The sequence below is a fragment of the Aspergillus luchuensis genome, chromosome 5 (assembly GCF_016861625.1).
Source record: "Aspergillus luchuensis IFO 4308 DNA, chromosome 5, nearly complete sequence".
NCBI classification, from domain to species: domain Eukaryota; kingdom Fungi; phylum Ascomycota; class Eurotiomycetes; order Eurotiales; family Aspergillaceae; genus Aspergillus; species Aspergillus luchuensis.
In genome coordinates, this window is record NC_054853.1 from 73,782 (window position 1) to 92,170 (window position 18,389).

Genomic DNA, 18,389 nt, shown 5'->3' on the forward strand with positions numbered 1-18,389 from the left:
ATATTAAAAAAATAAATAATTTTTATAATATAAGGATTTTTTATAATACAGTAGTTATTATCTACTCTATTATCTAGTAACTTAATATAATTATAAAAATTAAAATATAATAATAGATTATTTTTCTTTTCTTTTATTTCTTTTATAATTTTTTTTATATCTTACTAACTACAGAAAGAGTAAAAAAATTAAATATACTAAAAAAAATAGTATTATAGATCAAAATAATATTAATTTATATATTAATCCTTGTATTTTCTCTAGAAAAAATATTATTTAAATATAAGAATTATAAGAAAACTATTAATTATAATATTATCTTTTTTTATTATTTATTAGCTTAGCAGAATTACGCAGGTTTAATTATATTATTATAATATTATTTTTTTAATTTTTATCTTATTTTTATAATATTATTATTTTTATAATTTATAGGCTAGAATATAACCTCTACTTACTTATAACTAATTATAAGTATATATATAAATTACTATATATTAGTGGTATAAGAAAAAATATCTTTTAAAAATATATAACTTAGATATAATAAATATTACTAAAATAATAAATATATTTAATTTAATTTTTCCAGTGGGTTAGGGTTCTTAGAATCTATAAATATATTAATATATTAATTTATATAATACTTATTAAAGTAATGCTTATAAGTATAACACTTATTAAAATAATATTTATAATTATAATATTTATTTTTATAATATTTAATAAACTTAATTAGATTTAGTGCCTGTAGAAAAGCATATTAACCTGATTTAAATTTCTATTATATATACTAATCTGATTGAATTTCTATTATATATATTAATTAAATTTAAAAATATATATTATTATTTTTAAATACTTATAACAACTCCACAGAACAATTAAATAAAGAAATGAAAATTATATTACTATATTCCCCGTGGAAAGCCCTATTAAATAATACTATTTAGAAACTTATCAGACATCGTTTGACTGTTGTCCCATTGTGACGATTTCCCTACTAGAAGAGCAATCTATTATATTTAGTGGTTGATTCCTTACCTAGTCAACAGGTTTTCTACCCTGACAAGTAGATCCTATCACAAAAAATTAATAGCTTATTATAAAGAAATCAGTATTATATAGGTATTAGAGAAGTATAGAACCATTATCAATAATCTTATAACTCCTGTAACTGCTGTAATACATCATTTCAATGTCCAAGGCCCCGATAGCTAGGTTATTCCATCCATTATCAGAAAAGATTATTATTAATAAGAAAATATTAATTTACTTCCACAGACTAATCTCTATTCTAATTAATATAAAAATAAAAATCATGGCCATGCACTATAACAGGCTATTTGAAAAATATTTAAAAAAAACTATAGAACTAACTATTAGAAATTATCATATTTTAAATCTGAGATAAAAAGTATATAGTTATATTAAATAATATAAAACATACATTAGAAATAATTTTATAAAATATTAATTTTATAGATAAATACAAGTACAGGAGATACTATAATAATTATAAAAATAAATAATAATTAACTTTATTAATCCTTTATTTATATTAAAGAGATATAATACTATTACAGTCATTACTAATTATCTTACTAAATATATTTATTTTATACTTAATAAACTAATAATAACAGTAATACAGATAGCAGAACTATTCCTAGAAAATATTATTATAAATCGGCGGGCCAAATGATTTTCCTCCATTGATTGGGGTCAAGATCCGTGTTTGTCTGACATCATGAGTTCATGACTCTGTATGCGCTAACGCCGCCTCGCCGCCTCGCCGAGTCGCCGAGTGGATGTGGATGCCCGATGTTACAGATAAATACGTACTGCTTTCCATCCCCTGGTGATACCAACTCTTATACGCTTGTTTTTAACCCAAAATAATCCAAAGTACCAGATAGTCCGTACACATATCTGTCCGCCATGGCTCAGGAACCAACGATTCACCCTCTCTTCGAACGCGGGACAGGGACCTGGCAATACATAGTGGCCGATTGCTCTACATCAACTGCTGTTATTATTGACCCTGTGCTCGACTATGACCCAGCCACGCAAACTGCGACTACCACTACCGCGGATGAGATACTGGCTGTGGTTGGGGACAAGGGCTATACAGTTAGCCACATCCTTGAGACCCATGTGCATGCCGACCACCTCACGGCGGCGTCATACCTGGCGCATCGCCTCAGCCAGAGACAACAAGGGACATCGCCACTCATCGGCATCGGTAAGCGCATCGTGCAGGTGCAACAACTGTTCGGGCAACGGTTTGGCATACCCGCCGAGGAGTATGAAGGGGCCTTCGACAAGCTCTGGGACGATGACGAGGCGTTTAGGATCGGGTCCCTAACGGCGGTGGCTATGCACCTGCCGGGTCATACTCCTGATCATCTGGGGTATAAAATCGGAGGTTCGTCCACGGTCCGGCCTATGCTTCCCATTCTTGTTGACGAATCGGACTCACACTGATGTCTCCTTTCCGCAATGGATATCTAGACAACGTCTTCTGCGGCGACTCCATTTTTCATGCAGACATTGGTACCGCCCGCTGTGACTTTCCTAATGGCAGCGCCCAGAGCCTTTTCCAGTCCACCCGGAAACTCCTCCGCCTCCCCGACCACGCCAGGATTTGGACGGGCCATGACTATCCCCACGCTGACCGCAAGGACCCGGTCCCCTGGCTGACTGTCCGCGATCACCGCACCCGCAATAAGCACGTCAACGAGTCCGTCACGGAAGCCCAGTTTCTTGCCCTCCGCCAGGAGCGCGACGCCACCCTCCGCGAACCTAGGCTACTGTATCCCTCGCTGCAAGTGAATATCCGGGCGGGAAGGTTACCGAGGCCGACGGCAGGGTACGGGGAGAGACTGCTGCATTTGCCGTTGAAGGTAGGAGGAGGGGAGTGGTAGGGATATAGAGTGGAATTGGTCAATTTGTACGTATACTTGGAAAGGATGGTAATGTGTTAGTGGGAGATCTGGCAGCTGATCTTGCTGTGTCTTCTATAAGCCTGACTCTGACTACTGTAAAGTGCGAATTGTGCGCTGTGACTCAGGGACTTGGGGATGCGTCGCTTTGGTGTGTCAAAATTGATTACCATCGTCCACATGAAGTTCCGGGCTATATGAACATGCCGTCGTTGTAGGCTCCCTATAGATCTTTCCATGTAAGAAAAGAAGTGAGCTGACTTCCCAGCAATCATGGTTCAATGAGATCTCGCGGAGTATACTCTTGATTGGCCGAGATGAAGTCCTGTATCAGCCTATACGCGCCGAAGTTGTCCGCCGCCGCACACTTGAGTGCACTAAGTAAGCCTTTCTATACGATTATCTGATAAGTAACCTAACCTAGTTGATTAGTTACCTAGTTGAGTTGCTACTAAGCCAATGTAGGTGACTGTGTAGGATGACGAGCTCTATGTTACTAGAGAATTCACGTGCTGGACTAGGTAAACTGTAATAAGTGGTGTATAATAATCCCATCAGGGATAACCTTATTTCATAATATGATAAAGTTTAACAGGCCACTGCATTAACGCCTTATGGTGTGATATAATCATACAACAACACTACGTGGAGGATTTTCCCGCGATGCTGGTTATGCTTAAGCAAGATAGCTTCTTTACCGAGTACCCAGTGCTAGATGTTCCTACATTTTCTCAGTCAGTTACTCGGTCAATATTACATCCCGAGCCGGCTGTCTGCCGCACTTCTGCCAAGGTGGGGTCGTAGTGAATTGAACACACATAAGAATACATATTGATGATATATTCTGTTGGTGCTTGCAACGACGGCACTATTGTGCCGGGAAGTAATAAGTGTGAGTCAAAACTATCGAACACAGCCATATAAACAAGAAGATCTACTAGAACAACCACCATACATGATGAGCGTAATTAAGCAGCAAGCCCGAACGCCAGCCCGATCCCTGCCGCAAACATCGACGTCACAGTGATAATGCTGCTCGTTCCCAGCATACTCATCCCACTGATGCCGTGCCCGCTGGTGCAGCCCCCGGCAACCCGCGCGCCAAACACCATAACCAACCCCCCTAATACCCCCCTCAGGGGCGCAATCGACAGCGCATCCACTCTTGCCAACTCAGGCACCATCCGTGAGATCAGATAGCTACTGACGAGAATCCCCCCGGCAAAGCAAACGGACTTCGTCAGCGGCAGCGCAGGCTTCTGTTTCCTCGACAGCACTGGTTCCACACTCGCGCCCCCGTTGATGGAACTCCATACCCACCGCCCGATATCCTCGTAGCTCGTCGACACGCCGACAGGCGCCTTGGTCATGAAAAGACTCACCAGCTGCGCAAGACCGATGAGAATTCCGCCGACGATCGGGTCAACGGCTGCGGGTGCGTGTCGCGGCGCGAGATACTTGACCGCCACAATGAGCGAGAAACACATCATCTGGAAGCCCATCATAGCAGTTCTGGGGCTGATGCGTAGTTTCCAGGGGAGGCTATTGTCGGTTTTCCCGGTTGTCGCTGCGCAGGATGCACCGGGCTGGCGGCCCAGAACCCGAGCCACACTGGCGTATAGGAGACCGCCGAGGAGGCCGCCAAGCAGGACGTAGCGGCCGGATGAGACGCCTGTTCCAACCTGCACGAGAACGGTCCCGGGGCAGGCGCCGGTGAGGGTCATGCCTGCGCCAACCATGGCGCCGCCGATGACGTTGCCGTCGTACGCCCCGAGCCAGCCAATTGACGAGGGGGGACGGCGACTGAGGGGGCGTTGGATGAGGCGTTCGTAGAGGAAGATGGCTACACTGCACGGGCTTAGTTGGATATCTTGTTGTTTGAGAGGAGATTGACTTACGCGCTGGTGGAGCTGGCAGTGAGAAAGACGCTGAGCATGTGAAAGTCCTGCAGTTGCATTTGTGAGATGATGGTGGGCGGCAGATAGACGCCTGAGACGGTAAGCGCCGCTCCAAAGAGGCCTCCTGTGATGGTTGAGGGCAGTAGATCTGTCATGGTGCTCATATTGGCAAATGTTACCATAAATGGTGACTTGCAAAGAATCATATGCATCCATGCACGGGTCCGTCGCGTTTATATTCGATGGACGATGGACGCTCCCGGAAATTTGTTCGCCTCCCCGAGTCAATCACCGAAGTGTCGGGGAAATGAGGGGACTGTGGTGGCTATTGCCCGATGTGGTGAAACGAGAATAGCCTTCTTCTTACTGTCCGAAGATCTATCGATTCCCTTGAGTAGGACTATGGATCATTTTTAAACGGTCAAAGCCAATAATATCTTTGGCATTTCAATTTATGCGCGCTGTCTGCAAAGTCGATAATTGCCACATCTGGTCTACCGTACAGTCATTCGGCGTTCAATCTCGGGCAAGTCAATAGAAGCCGGTTTACATCTACGAATCAAAGTACTTTCCTCGCCATATATCACTCTGCTCCCCCGATAGTCCCCGGCTCCCGGCCGACAGATCTTTACGGTCAAGTATAAACACAGGACGTTAATAGCCGATATGATAGTACTGCCAATTCGAGCGAAATACACTAACTCCGTATCCCTCATAATGAAATTCACACTCTCCAGTGTTGGGTCCTACCTGAACGAGGAAATCCGCGAAGACCTCCTCCTCGAATCCCAACTCCTCTTCCTGTCCTTCGCAACCGGCATCCAAGATGCCGCAACATGGCCCGACTACACTTGCTTCGCCTCCAACCAAACGGGTAACACCCTTTTTATCGCAATCGGGCTGGCCGGCCTCGCCAACGACGCCTACAGCCTTTCCAACATCGGCATGAGCCTGGGAATGTTCATCGCGGGGAGCCTGGTCATGGGCCAGCTGGGTAATCGGTTCGGGGTCCGGCGTCGGCTCTGGCTGCTGCTGAGCAGTGTCATTCAGACTGTGCTAGTGTTCGTTGCGATGATTGTGCAGTATGCCGTACCGCTGAAGCAGGAGGGTGCTGCGGCGTTGGGGGTCATTGCGTGTTTAGCGTTTTCGTCGGGGGCGCAAGTGGCGATGAGTCGGTCGTTGAAGATTACGGAGATCACGACGGCCATGGTGACGGCGGCATATGTGGATGTGGTGGTGGATCCGGGCTTGTTGCAGCTACATAACCGACTGCGCAATCGACGGATGATGTTCGTGGTGATGCTGACCGCCGGATGCTTCGTTGGCGCGTTTGCGCAGCGGGGGGTAAATTCTTCGTTTGCGCTGTTATGGTGTGCTGTTGGGAAGGCTGTGGTGACAGTTTCGTTGCTGTGGAATAAATCCTTGGAACAGAAACTGCACAAGTGATTCCTTCATCCTTGCGCTATTAGCTTACTCCTGCATAGCATGGAGTGATAATAACCATTATTCAATCCTCAAGGTCGTCAGGTTAAGTTAGCATGGAAATTTACGTTTTTAACTTCCCGTTCTATATAATCTGCTTAATCTTTGCGTATCATCTCGTTTCATATCCTCAGGTCAACATAAAACTATAATATCCATGATGTCTTAAATCCTGGGACTACTATTTCGTCATCGAGAGGCGGTCTCTCGGGGACTCGGGAACCATCAAAACTCGACGGCCTCCGATACTTAATTATCCGGGAATTGCCACTTATAGTCTGCCACGGACTCTGCTGTCCATGTACTATAGTAATCATAATTTTTTATTAAAAATATCTTAAATTCTAAATTAAACTAATGGTAAATTCTTTCTTCTTTTTTATTTTTTTTAGCTTAATTACTAACTTTTTTTAGAATCTCTTTTATCTTTTCAGCTTTTTTTCCCTGGTTATTAGTAGGTTCCTGTTTTTTTGGCCAGTCAATACTATTTATATATTATTAGAAAAGGTTAGGTCACGTGACAGCTAATATAAAGGTCACGTAAGAAGCATGAAAGGCGAGAGTATCACAAGTAACAGACATAGATAAAAGATTAGTAAAGTAAAAGTAATAGGGAAAGATAGTAGAATCTATCTATAAGTAGTAAGATTTTATCAATTAATCAGAAAAGGCAAAAGTATGTAAAATGAGGTGCGAAGTGGCCTTTTACGAGCTTTTGACAGATATATATATGGTATAGGACTGGCTCCCTATCGGTCCTCAGGGAACCTGCGGGTCATGATGGCCTTTTGGTCTTGAACTAACTTTTCCCTCTAGAAGAGTCCCTTACCATATTAAAGTGAAAAGAGAAAAAAACTGATTCACATTTTCAATTTATGAGTATCTAATTAATATCCCGTACTTGTATTAATAGCTGAAACCCCTACCTAATATCCAGTTGACTACCCACTGACAAGAGGGCATGTAGCCAAGCCTCCTGGAATTGCATGTCCAATAGGACAAACTACGAAGGTTACTCCGACCAAGAAAGCTTTATCTCACGGGGAATATCTGTACAGGGTGTAGAGAGACGGTAAGAACATATTGATTCAAGAACTGCTACAGCTATACAACTAATAATAAACCCAGCAGTCAAGTAACACACGCCTTAGGCACAAGCGTCTAAGGCCATCCAGTAGCTTCCACCAATTCCATCGCTTACGTGACAATCCATCAGAGCACATAGCGGAAGGCTGGCTGCTCGAAATCCGTCAGATCGAGGAACTCGGTCCCAACAGCAACGTCCTCGCGGTCGGGATCAGTAATTGCCTGCCGGTCGCGTTTATTGTTTTCCATAATGTTCACCAGACGAATTACCAATAAGGTAGCCGCTGCGAGAGCGTACATGATGGCAACGAGCAATTTCCCGTCGAAGTACTCCGGCGCTTGATTCGAGCGGAACGTCTGCGGTCCAATCCAGTTTACAGCAGCATAGGCCAATATCTGAAGACCATTCACAGTTGCCTTCTTGGTGTAACCCAGCGTATTGTTAGATATCATCACCATGACCAAGCACCACGAGGTCCCGGCAGCACCGATACAATAGTAACCCACCAACAAGCCGGCTTTTGCGTGAAGGGGAAGGACAATCATCAAGATGCCACCAACCATAGGTATAAGGATAGCGATGATGGCAAAGAGGGTTCGGTCAAGTAATCTGTCCGACATGTACGTCAACCCCAGCTTGCAGGAGATATCAACAAGACCCATTGGCATGTTAAGCAAGAGGGACATCCGGCTAGAGAAGCCGAAAGAGTTGATAATGAGAGAACCGAAGGTAGTGATTCCTCCATTTGGAATATTCATCAAGAATGAAAAAAGAACGTAGAGGTATGTGCGCGGATCCCGGAATGCTTCGAAGAAATGTGCCCATTTCCAAGTACGGTTCCCAATGCCTTGAAAGTTGCCTCTGATGCGATCAACAGCAATATGCTTCTCGCGGTGGCTCAGGAATTTGGCCTGGATTTGATTATCAGGCATGAACCAAAAATAAAGAAAACCGGTGAGAACGGTAGGCAAGCCAAGCACCAGAAAGAGTATCTTCCACACAGGAATAGATGCCTCCTGCACACCTGACAGCCCATACGCGATTGCCGCAATAAGTATCTGAGCGACGCCGTTGCAAGCAAGCCAGAAGCCCATACGCTTGGCCTGCTCTTCCTGTTTATACCAACAGGAGGTAAACAGGACGAAGGCCGGAGTTATTGTCGCTTCGAACGCGCCGAGGAAAAAGCGAACACAGAGCAGCCCGGCGTAACTATCAGTTGCGACATGGCAGAGGAGCACGACTCCCCAAATCAGAATATTGGCTGAAGTATATTTCCCTAGCGGAAGTCGACGTAGCAGATAGGTAGTGGGAAATCTATACCAAAATTAGCATGGACCTAGAAAAGGGAGGTAGAGAAAATTTAATGGCACATACTCCCAGAATATGTATCCAGCATAGAAAATGCTCGAGACCCAGCTGTATTGCTGTGACTCAGGGTCCAAGTGTGTGTCCTCGCGGATTCCCATTAGGGAGGCATAATTTAAAGACGTTTTGTCGGCAAATTGGATCAAATAAACCCAACACAGCAAAGGCATCAGGACTCGGTCAATCTTGAACAACACCTTGCGGGACTCTTCAGGGGTATATTCGATTTCGTCATCAGCCATAAACTGCAGGGCGGGGTCGAAGTCTCGCGTCTCTCCATGCTTGATCTCGCCACGCTGGACTTCAGTATCCGCTGGCTCCATATCATGGTTGAGTGGAACTTTTAAAACGTCTTTTTCGTTGGGTTGGGTAGTCATATTGCTATGTCACACTCACTTGATCCATCATATTCGGAAATCATCGATTCGCGGAGTCATCGACGCTCCTTAAATGGGTCCTTGCACGGACCTGATAAGGATGGGGCAAATGGCCCCGGATTTTCCAAAATACCAAAGTTTGTTCCGGAGATATGTACAGCGGTTAATACCGGTGACCGGGCAATAATAGTATTTAGATAAGCTACGCGATCTAATCAGATTTTAGACCAATTCTGCCGGCACTTAAACACCAAGAAATCATTATTGCCCGATGGCCGCTATTAGCCGCCGTAGATATGCAATTTGCGGGGTTGGTGGAGCTCCACCGCCTATGGGTTTCGTATCTCTTCCGGACTTCTCCTGGAATCCTTTCATCGATAAGTCACAAGAGGCCGACATACGAAGAAAGATTTGCGTAAGTTTACAAGCCATGAACGAATACGCAATCGGCCGGAGGATTGTACCAAGGAAGAACCGACCACCTGGTTCAGAATTTCCTACCCCTCAGCCACCAGTCCCTTTCGCGCTCGACTCCCGGTATAGTTTGATGTATCCTGTTTTTGTCTCACTCTAAAACACCATTTTGTTATTTCTCTGGTGAACGTAGCAGTCTAAAACCGATTATGATGAAGGTTTTTACGTGACAAAACAGATACGGAGCTGGCTTTCAGGTATGTATAGTGGCCTTTTCCATTTTAGCCTCTTGTTATAGAATCAACTTATTCAGAAATCGGAAATTCATTTGGCTATGTGGATCAATCCTTCCATTATCAAATCTCCCATGATGTACGCTGCTTTCAGGTTTACGCCTTTAACTCAGGTACAACTTACACCCCAAATTTCGAAATCAGAGGTCTGGAATGGGGGTGGTCAGTAGCTTTCGTAGAACACTCTAATACTATTGCAAGAATATAAATCCATAATTTAAACCAGAGTTCACAACCAATAACGGTGGGTGAAGTAGCATGCGGCTTTGCCAGCTACTCTTCTCGCCGAAATATGATTTGATGGATACATTCGGCCACATAGCGCACATTGCCTTCGTTGAGCCCGGCTATAGAGATTCTGGAGCTTTCAGCCATGTAAATGTGATGAAATGCTGAATTTTAAGGGTGAATAAGCTTGATTCTCTCACGCAATCTGAAAGCCTATGAGGTTGTGCTTACTTTCCACGTAATGAACTTGGTCGGGTGTGAGACCAAGCACGCAAAACATGCCTTTCTGCTGTGTTAATTATTTCCAATCGCCCGGAGTACCTAGTAGAAATTAGTTCCTGGGCTGATAGGTTGTTGAAAAGAGTGAGAAATTGCAATACTTAATGCCGTCAGTTCACCGAATAACCGCTTCCTCATTCCAGTATTGCGCGAGCTCATCGTCATAAGATCACGCTAAGACTGAGAGAAGAGGCCGCCATCTCCGAGAACCATAGCGACGATACGAGCACCAAATGCTGGGGGATTAGATATCTCGCCGCGGATCAACCGGGCCAAATTTGACTCGACGTTCGTGAGGATGCTGTGGTTGCGTGATACGAAAGCACACAGTCCGGCTCTCTCGCCTATGAGAAGAAGGGAACGTGGTGAGTAAGAGTAGATACTGGAAGGGAAAGCACATATTGACCTGCGATCCAACTGACCCTACTGGGACAATACTCAAAGCGAACACATACCATAAATTCCCATGCTTTTGGCGAAGGAAATGCAGACACCCATCTCAAGATTGAGCTCCTACGCAAAGTACCGGATTGCGTAGGCGTCTTCATTGTAGTTACCAGACGTCAATCCCAAGTACGCAGCGTGAAAAAGAGGGAATAGCCTTCTCTCCTTCATTAGAGCGCCAATCTTTCTCTATTGTTCTGGCGTAGGATCCCAGCCACTTGGATTGTATGCACTAGCATGAAGAACAGAAATCGACATCGGATCTGCTTTGGTCATCGCTCGAAATAGTGATTGCATGTCAACACCACTACTTGAGGCGTGGTTGAATCCTCGGACTGAGAAGCCTACTGATTCGAAAACCTGCCTGTGATTTGGTGATGTATACAGTTTGATCAGAAATAGATGTCCGCACGAGCATCATTCCTGCCACATGCAGTGCACCAGTACCCGATAATGCTTTACAGAAGGCGACCTACTAGGAAAGGATTGACATATTACTCTCTTGTGGCAATGATAAGGCTCTAAATTGTTTACCCGACTCTCCCGTATAGCGCTAGAAGCCATATTGAAGACCAATTCCGTATCTAATCTTTGAAATTCTGGATGACCCAGGATCAGAAGGTATTCGTGTTCGCAATCTTTGATAGCTTCCTTGACTGCTTTAACTGCTGGGAGTATCCAAGGATTTCCATAATTATATTTGTATCTGCCTTGGCCCAAGTTCACTTTGCGAGTGTCTGGATCAACTATGTAATCTTTGGTGAGTTCGAACACCGCGTCCGGGGGCGTATAGGCCACATCTTCAAAGTATGTAGAAAATGACAACATTGCGCGGAAGAACAAGTGAGAGTAGACTTGACCAGACACAAACAAACAACTCGGAATTGATGGGGCAATCCTTGATCCCGAAGTGGGCGACCTGCCTTGATGGTGAATGTGCAGTGGACAAACCTATGGTGGAGCTCCACTCGCCATCGATACAGAGAGCAAGCACCGGCACTGATAGATAAATTGATGACTCCGCGAATTCCTACTACATCTCTCCTCACAGTGGTTTCGGACAAGAGGCAAATATTCTTGGAATATCAGCTTTCACAACGGCAATGGTTCCACTAACGCCTAAATTCGGTGTATACACACCATTAGTGACCTTCTTTACGGAGGACGAATCTCTCGATATCGAAAATACCTTGACACATGCGAAGCGCATGGCTGAAGGCGATGTTGCTGGGCTAGTCCTTCAAGGAAGTAATGGAGAGGCACCACATCTGGATCACAATGAACGCAAATACTTGGTGCGCGCGGTGCGCGACCATCTCAACGAGTTGGGGTATGTGCAGATACAGCTGATTGTTGGATGCAGCGCACCCAGTGTCCGAGAAACATTGGCACATATTACTGAAGCAAAAGAATCTGGGGCCGACTTTGCACTGGTGTTGCCCCCGTCATATTGGGTCTCAGCTATGAGCACTGACGTAATTGAACGGTTCTTCGACGATGTATATTCCCCACTTCCCAGTCATTTGAAATTACCTATCCAAATTACCTTACCTGACTGGGTCACACAGGTAGCATCTAGCTCTCCACTTCCAGTTCTGATCTACAACTTCCCTGGAGTGACTGGTGGTATCGACATAAGTTCAGACTCAACCATTCGGCTCGCCCAATCCAACTCCAATATTGTTGGGTGCAAGCTCACTTGCGGAAATGTTGGAAAGCTTCAGCGTATATCATCCACACTTCCTACCACTTCCTTTGCCGCGTTTGGAGGAAAGTCGGACTTTTTTTTGCCCGCCCTCGTAGCTGGGTCCAATGGAATCATCGCAGCTCTTGCCAACATCGCGCCAAAAGTGCATGTGGAATTGCTGAGAAGATATGAGAATGGTGATATCAAGGGTGCTCAAGAGCTTCAATCCCTGCTCAGTCATGCAGACGGTGCTCTTGTCAAAGTGGGCGTGACTGGTGTCAAAGCTATTGTGGCTCATTGTTTCAAATATGGTTCAGGGCAAGGGCGAAAGCCCCTGCGTAACTCTACTGTCGCGACACTGAGCGCGGATATTCTGGAGCCCATTCTAAGAGTGGTTGAGCGGGAAAGAATGTGTAATTAGACAATGTATTTGAATTAGAAAGACTTTGAATCTGCGGTGGTATAGGAGCTCTGGATATCACATCAATGATGAAGCCTGTACATCTCGGCCACGATCGCAAGCTTTAAATCTCCGAAGAATGCCGTATGGACGGTGGGAAATAAAGCAGACAGCAGGGGACGTAGCCATTCTTTAGCTCGGCGTTCTAAGCAGATGACAAAGACAATCGACAAGCAGGTCTGATGGCGCTAGTCGTGCCATTACGCAAGGGAAGCAGGAGGCGGAGCAACTTTTCTCGGCTCGAATATCTTGAACAAACTCTTCGAAGAATAAGAAGAAGAAAGAGAGGAAAAGAGAAAGAAATAAAGAGAGGCCGGACAGGGCAATCCACGCTGGCCTGAAAACATTCTACAGGAGACTCTCAGGGAAAGTCCCGTGCGCATTTCCTACAGGGAGTTCTCCATCAAAATTCAATTTCAAGTAAAATAATATCAAGCTTTGACATGAACTACTAGCTAAGAGGATTCGCTCTGTTGCCGACTCTTCGCACTCCAGAATGACAGCCCCGCCTCTTGACGAGCAGTGCCATAGATAGCGGAGCTATCTAAGTTCTCGCCAGCATACTCGCGTGCAGTATTTAGCCGTTTGGAAGCCGTTTCAAGCGTGTGTAGGCGGACCTTATGACTGTCGGCAATAGATAGAGCGTGCTTCATGTCCTTGCATGCAAGAGCCGCCGCAAACCCAGGCGCTGTGTCCAAAGGAGGTGCATAAGCTCCACTCGTAATTCGTTTGCTGTAACTTTGCAATACGGACCCGAACATATTTCCAATAAAGTCTTCCATCTGCTCAGTGCCGATTCCTGCTACCTCGGCAAAGACCTGTGCTTCAGCAATGACCTCCATGAAGCTGATGACAAGGATGTTCCTGCTTAGACGAAAAGAGTTATTATATGAAAAATAACCAAATGAGGAAGGAGATGATTTATTTACCCTGAGATTTTGAGGAGACTCGATTTGCGCACGTCTTCTCCCATTTCAATAATGCTGCGTCCCATAACATTCATGATAAGAGGTCTGATTGTTTCCACTACTGTAACAGGACCAGCAACAGCGAATATGAGCTTGCCAGCGGCTGCGACTGGGCTTGCGCCAAACACTGGTGCTGCAATGAATGTCGCACCATGCTCTTTGAGACGTTTCGCTGCCCACTCAGACGTGTCTGGGTGAATAGTAGATGTGTCAACGAAGATTTTACCCTTTAGAGAGTTCCCCATGGTGGAAGCCTTCTCTAATAGATCCATCAATACATCATCGGTGGAGATCTCCAAGTTGTTAGTAGTTCTCTCAAACCGAATATCTTTTGAGGTGATTGAACAGTAGCGGCACCTACCATTGTGAAAATTACATTGGATTTCTGAACCAGTGCATCGAATTCTTCTGGCACAGCCCCTGCATCGCGAAGAATATCTCCCTTGGAGATTGTTCTGTTGCTGTATCGAAGCGGGGGCAGGTTCTTTGCTTGAAGGTACCTCTGGAGGTTCAACGACATGCCAAGGCCCATAGATCCAAGGCCGTACTGTCATTTCAGTGAGTCACGTGTACAAGTGGGATCTAGTGTTCAAAGTTCAAACCTACCCAGCCAACCTGTGGGATAGATGGGCTCATCCTTGTTTGTGGATAGCGAATATTCTTCCCAAAGAAATTTTACATGCACCAAGCTCATGTGGTTGTCTTAAATGGGCACCGGCCGGAGGGCGCTGATAGCTAAAGTGGAGCATAAGAGGTCTTGGCCAAGTGGAGCTCCACAACCTCCACTTACTCTGAATCACAGGTAGCGGCATCGGGAATTTCTCTCAGTACAGCCAACATGGACGGCCCGATGCTCCACACAAGTCGCTGCTGGCAGAAAATCTTGACTAGATCTGCGAACAACAACTGCCCTTGCTCTAATAAAGTAGAAAAGACTTCACGGTCTCTAGACCACAAGCGTGGATCTCGAACATCTCGGTCACGTCTCGTCGCCGGAGAGTACAGCAAGGTGGCTTCAATGAGGGCGTTGAAGATCAGCATACATGGTTCGGATGTCCGTGGGAGTTCGTTGAATGTGTTCAAATGGTCACGAATCTCAGTGGTTGCACACCTGAGCGCTCCCCAGATACACAGAAGAACCCCGTAGCTGGTAACTGTGACCCAGGGCGCCTCATAAGAAAGATTTTGCGAACCATCGCTAAATATGCTGGCGAGGGCTGCAGAAAGCTCACTGAGTAAAGCTATTACGCCTTCGTTGCTGCCAAGACGAGGGGCCAACGAAGGTGCAGATCGGCGAACCGCGACAAAGTTACCTCTCATAAGATGGGTCGAGGCAGCCAGGCCGGCAACCAAGCTATTATCAACGATGCCCCCGATCAGCAGCTGGTCAGGTCGACACAAATTGACCTGGAGGGATACAATAAATAGTGCGTTTGTTCTCCATTGAAAAAACTCAGGGCTGTCACTCGCTGTAGCCGCGTCTTTCACGATCTTCCCAATATTACGTATTGCCATATGAACACTCTTGGTCTGACTTTGAGTCAGAATATGAAATGGGTTGGGATCAGAATAGCTTGGCGGCATTTGGTAGTAACACCGTGTGAAGTCCCGCACCAAGGTATCGAGATTTGCAAGAACGCAGAACACTGCGAACGGAGATGCTTCTAGGGCAGCAGCTAATTCGGCACCGGGAGCTTCAGTCATGACTTGCTGCGTTGCCATCGTCAAGGATGCCGCTGCTAATCCGCGAGGCCGTTGAAGCAGATCGTTGGTGAATGTAAAAGCAGGGACACCGAAATATTCGCCGAACCTCCGAATCCATATTTCAGGGTCTTTGGCCTCCCAGAGTTTGGTGGGGAAAGGGAGCTCCCAGGCAAGTTCCATTGAAGACATTAGTGGCCGAGAATTGCAGGGTACGAATACGTGTGAGTCCAGGAAAATCAACGTATAGAGCGCCACTCGCGTGGACTCGGCGGCTATATAGGAGGTCCATCGAGCATAGAGTGTTCGCGGTTCGTCTCCGTGGGGATAACTGATGTCATACAGCCAGGACTGTGACTCTGGCATGGCAATCTCTTGTTGAGAGAGTCCGACCTCGCGTACAGCCTAGAATTTAATCAGTTTGGCAGCACAGAGGAAAAGCAAGAAGATTCGGGACCAACATCAATAATCTGCCGTAGCATCTCTCGTGCTGTCCGGAACTGGCATGCCTCTCCTCCTGCGTAGACCCCATAGATCATGTCAAGTATCCAGGCTTGCATCACCCAGGGTTTCCGTATTTCGCCACATTGATTGGAGACCTATTTTGACATTTATTAGCATTCAAGTACCTAAAGCCCTGAGAGGATGATGTCCCACGTACCATATTTCGAAGTTCCTGTTGTCCACTTTGCCAGGTGGTACGACGCCAGTGTACACAAGCTTGAGCTTCTTCATCATTGCATATGGTCGTCGAACATAGGCTACCTATCACAGCTACAGCTTTGAGCAATAGCTTTGGTGCTGATGATACAGTAAACGTGGGCCGATGTAACAAGGGTAGAGAAGGATGGAAGTGCTCAAAATAGACTTTGACATATCCTTCTAGGTCATAGTGGCTCCTATCAGTGAGTTTGTGATACTTAGAAAAGTCTTCTTGCGCGCATGAGATCAATCTTGTTAGGGAAAGGCATACATCGGGGACGGCAATATGTTATCTCGAGAAAGACTAGTAGCAAAGGAGCTATGTCCCTCCCAAAAGTGATCCCCAGGCATAATATTCGCGGCCGGCGCCTCGGTGGAAGTTAAGACATTGGTCGCAGTTAAAAGCGGTGGCATGTCATCAGTTCCCTGGCAGCTCTGCTGCGGACTCGTTTCCGGTCGAGACATATGATCATTCGATCCTTCAACGCGGCAACGACCCCGGTGCCTCTTGAACACGTCGCTGGGGTTTGGTCAGTGATATTGGAATAGAGGAGTTGGCGCAAGTGTGAGCAAGACCTTCTGGTAAAAACAGCGTGACAGCCATCACATTCAAAATCATAACTCGGGGCACGATCATGGCCTTAGTGTACAACAGTCACTACCGTGAGATCTTGTTTGCTCGGTTTAAGGCCGAGGACTTACGAGCACGCTTATGTCGTCGCAAATTCTCCTGTACACACAAATTCTCGGTTATAAGTTTTAGTTTGTTGGAAGACGAAACTGATCTGTTACTTACATTTCTGGTGAAAGTTTTCGTACATTCGTCGCAAGGGTATGGGCGAGATGAATCGGGAATCAGGCTCTCTTCTGGGGGCTTTGCAGGGTCAGCAGCCATCGGGACTGATTCAAACATCCAATTGCCAAAAAATGAATTTCTTCGTTGATATCATGTGTACTCAGCAGGATATGTCGGTTATTGATGTAAAGAAGATGGAGACTCAACTAAGGTAGCCTCACGCAGGTGGTATGTAACCCCTCTTCTGTACCACATGACCATTACCCTATCAGGACAGAGTGGGTCGTGAGATAAGATAACTGGTTCAAATTGCTATGTTCTCGTCCGTCCCCGGAGGCACAATTAGCGTGATTACAAGTGTATTGTAACAGGGCTTTCGTATTGGCCATGCTGCTGTAAGCGCTCTGTAATCAATTAATCCGAATCAGAACTAATGGCATGCATGGAAACATTTCTCTTTCACACATAGCGCTTTACCTCTACACTTTCTACAACCAGGTCTCGATCATGGTACCCGTTGACCTCTTTTACCCATCTGTCTCTTATACGGGCACCATACACAAGCTTGCTGCCTATCCACCCGACTCCGCTGGTGATTTCTCGGCTCAATTTGCAGTATTAGCTTGGACCTCGGCAGGAGTCACGACTCTCGCGGTTCGATTCGACTCAGAACCGCCAGGACTCAGGTTCCGATTCTAAGGTTTTGGAAACACGATCCGACTAAGAACGGCTTTTGGAGTCGGACCTTTGAGGCTCAAATTGAACCTGAGATTCCTCAAACAGTGCAAACATAGAATGCCAAGATTCATGCATGTTTTAATAGTGTATCGGAGTGTGTTTCATAGGGAAACGTTAAGTATATTAGGTTCTAATATAAGGAAAGATAAAGAAATCTGGATAAAATCAACATTTCTAATCAGTCAGACCGTGAAATGTTAACTTTTAGTGTAAAAGATGTATTGGTGTTTAGTGTATAATATAGTAGCAATCCCATCATGGAGATTATATATCTTCATCTCAAGATATCAGATCCCGACAAGTGCCGATGAGTATCTACTACTACCAGTAAACTTTTCTGAAATTTCACCACTGAAACGAAATATCACTTGGTATATTCTATGATATTGCCGTAACTACTTCTCTATAACGCGTGACGGAACATATATTACGTATAATAGCAAGAGGTTATTCAACGAAAAAAAGGAAATCTTGGCAAAATCAAACAACTCAGGGTGTTAACCTAGAGAGAAGGAAGAAGTGCCG

At 45.3% G+C, this 18,389-nt stretch overlaps 7 protein-coding genes across 7 annotated transcripts; 3 read left to right on the forward strand and 4 right to left on the reverse strand.

Annotated features, from left to right (window-relative positions):
• Positions 1-1,941: 1,941 nt before the first annotated feature.
• On the forward strand, positions 1,942-2,927 carry AKAW2_50020S (MBL fold metallo-hydrolase; the record flags this gene model as incomplete). The annotated part of the gene is made up of 2 exons (XM_041689792.1): positions 1,942-2,428; positions 2,515-2,927. 2 exons carry the CDS (start codon positions 1,942-1,944, stop codon positions 2,925-2,927), a joined length of 900 nt encoding a protein of 299 aa, XP_041543441.1.
• Positions 2,928-3,913: 986 nt separating this feature from the next.
• Positions 3,914-5,055, reverse strand: AKAW2_50021A (uncharacterized protein; the record flags this gene model as incomplete). Its single annotated transcript, XM_041689793.1, has 2 exons — positions 3,914-4,793; positions 4,844-5,055. The coding sequence occupies 2 exons, from the start codon at positions 5,053-5,055 to the stop codon at positions 3,914-3,916; spliced, it is 1,092 nt and encodes a 363-aa protein (XP_041543442.1).
• A 454-nt stretch (positions 5,056-5,509) lies between these two features.
• AKAW2_50022S (YoaK family protein) lies at positions 5,510-6,289 on the forward strand (the record flags this gene model as incomplete). The annotated part of the gene is made up of 1 exon (XM_041689794.1): positions 5,510-6,289. One exon carries the CDS (start codon positions 5,510-5,512, stop codon positions 6,287-6,289), a length of 780 nt encoding a protein of 259 aa, XP_041543443.1.
• Positions 6,290-7,537: 1,248 nt separating this feature from the next.
• AKAW2_50023A (uncharacterized protein) lies at positions 7,538-9,154 on the reverse strand (the record flags this gene model as incomplete). The annotated part of the gene is made up of 2 exons (XM_041689795.1): positions 7,538-8,726; positions 8,787-9,154. The coding sequence occupies 2 exons, from the start codon at positions 9,152-9,154 to the stop codon at positions 7,538-7,540; spliced, it is 1,557 nt and encodes a 518-aa protein (XP_041543444.1).
• A 2,761-nt stretch (positions 9,155-11,915) lies between these two features.
• On the forward strand, positions 11,916-12,920 carry AKAW2_50024S (dihydrodipicolinate synthase family protein; the record flags this gene model as incomplete). Its single annotated transcript, XM_041689796.1, has 2 exons — positions 11,916-12,311; positions 12,381-12,920. The coding sequence occupies 2 exons, from the start codon at positions 11,916-11,918 to the stop codon at positions 12,918-12,920; spliced, it is 936 nt and encodes a 311-aa protein (XP_041543445.1).
• Positions 12,921-13,414: 494 nt separating this feature from the next.
• Positions 13,415-14,563, reverse strand: AKAW2_50025A (NAD(P)-dependent oxidoreductase; the record flags this gene model as incomplete). Its single annotated transcript, XM_041689797.1, has 4 exons — positions 13,415-13,823; positions 13,889-14,220; positions 14,289-14,474; positions 14,534-14,563. The coding sequence occupies 4 exons, from the start codon at positions 14,561-14,563 to the stop codon at positions 13,415-13,417; spliced, it is 957 nt and encodes a 318-aa protein (XP_041543446.1).
• Positions 14,564-14,713: 150 nt separating this feature from the next.
• On the reverse strand, positions 14,714-17,225 carry AKAW2_50026A (uncharacterized protein; the record flags this gene model as incomplete). The annotated part of the gene is made up of 7 exons (XM_041689798.1): positions 14,714-16,033; positions 16,090-16,227; positions 16,290-16,527; positions 16,602-16,850; positions 16,907-16,970; positions 17,033-17,060; positions 17,127-17,225. The coding sequence occupies 7 exons, from the start codon at positions 17,223-17,225 to the stop codon at positions 14,714-14,716; spliced, it is 2,136 nt and encodes a 711-aa protein (XP_041543447.1).
• Positions 17,226-18,389: the final 1,164 nt, after the last annotated feature.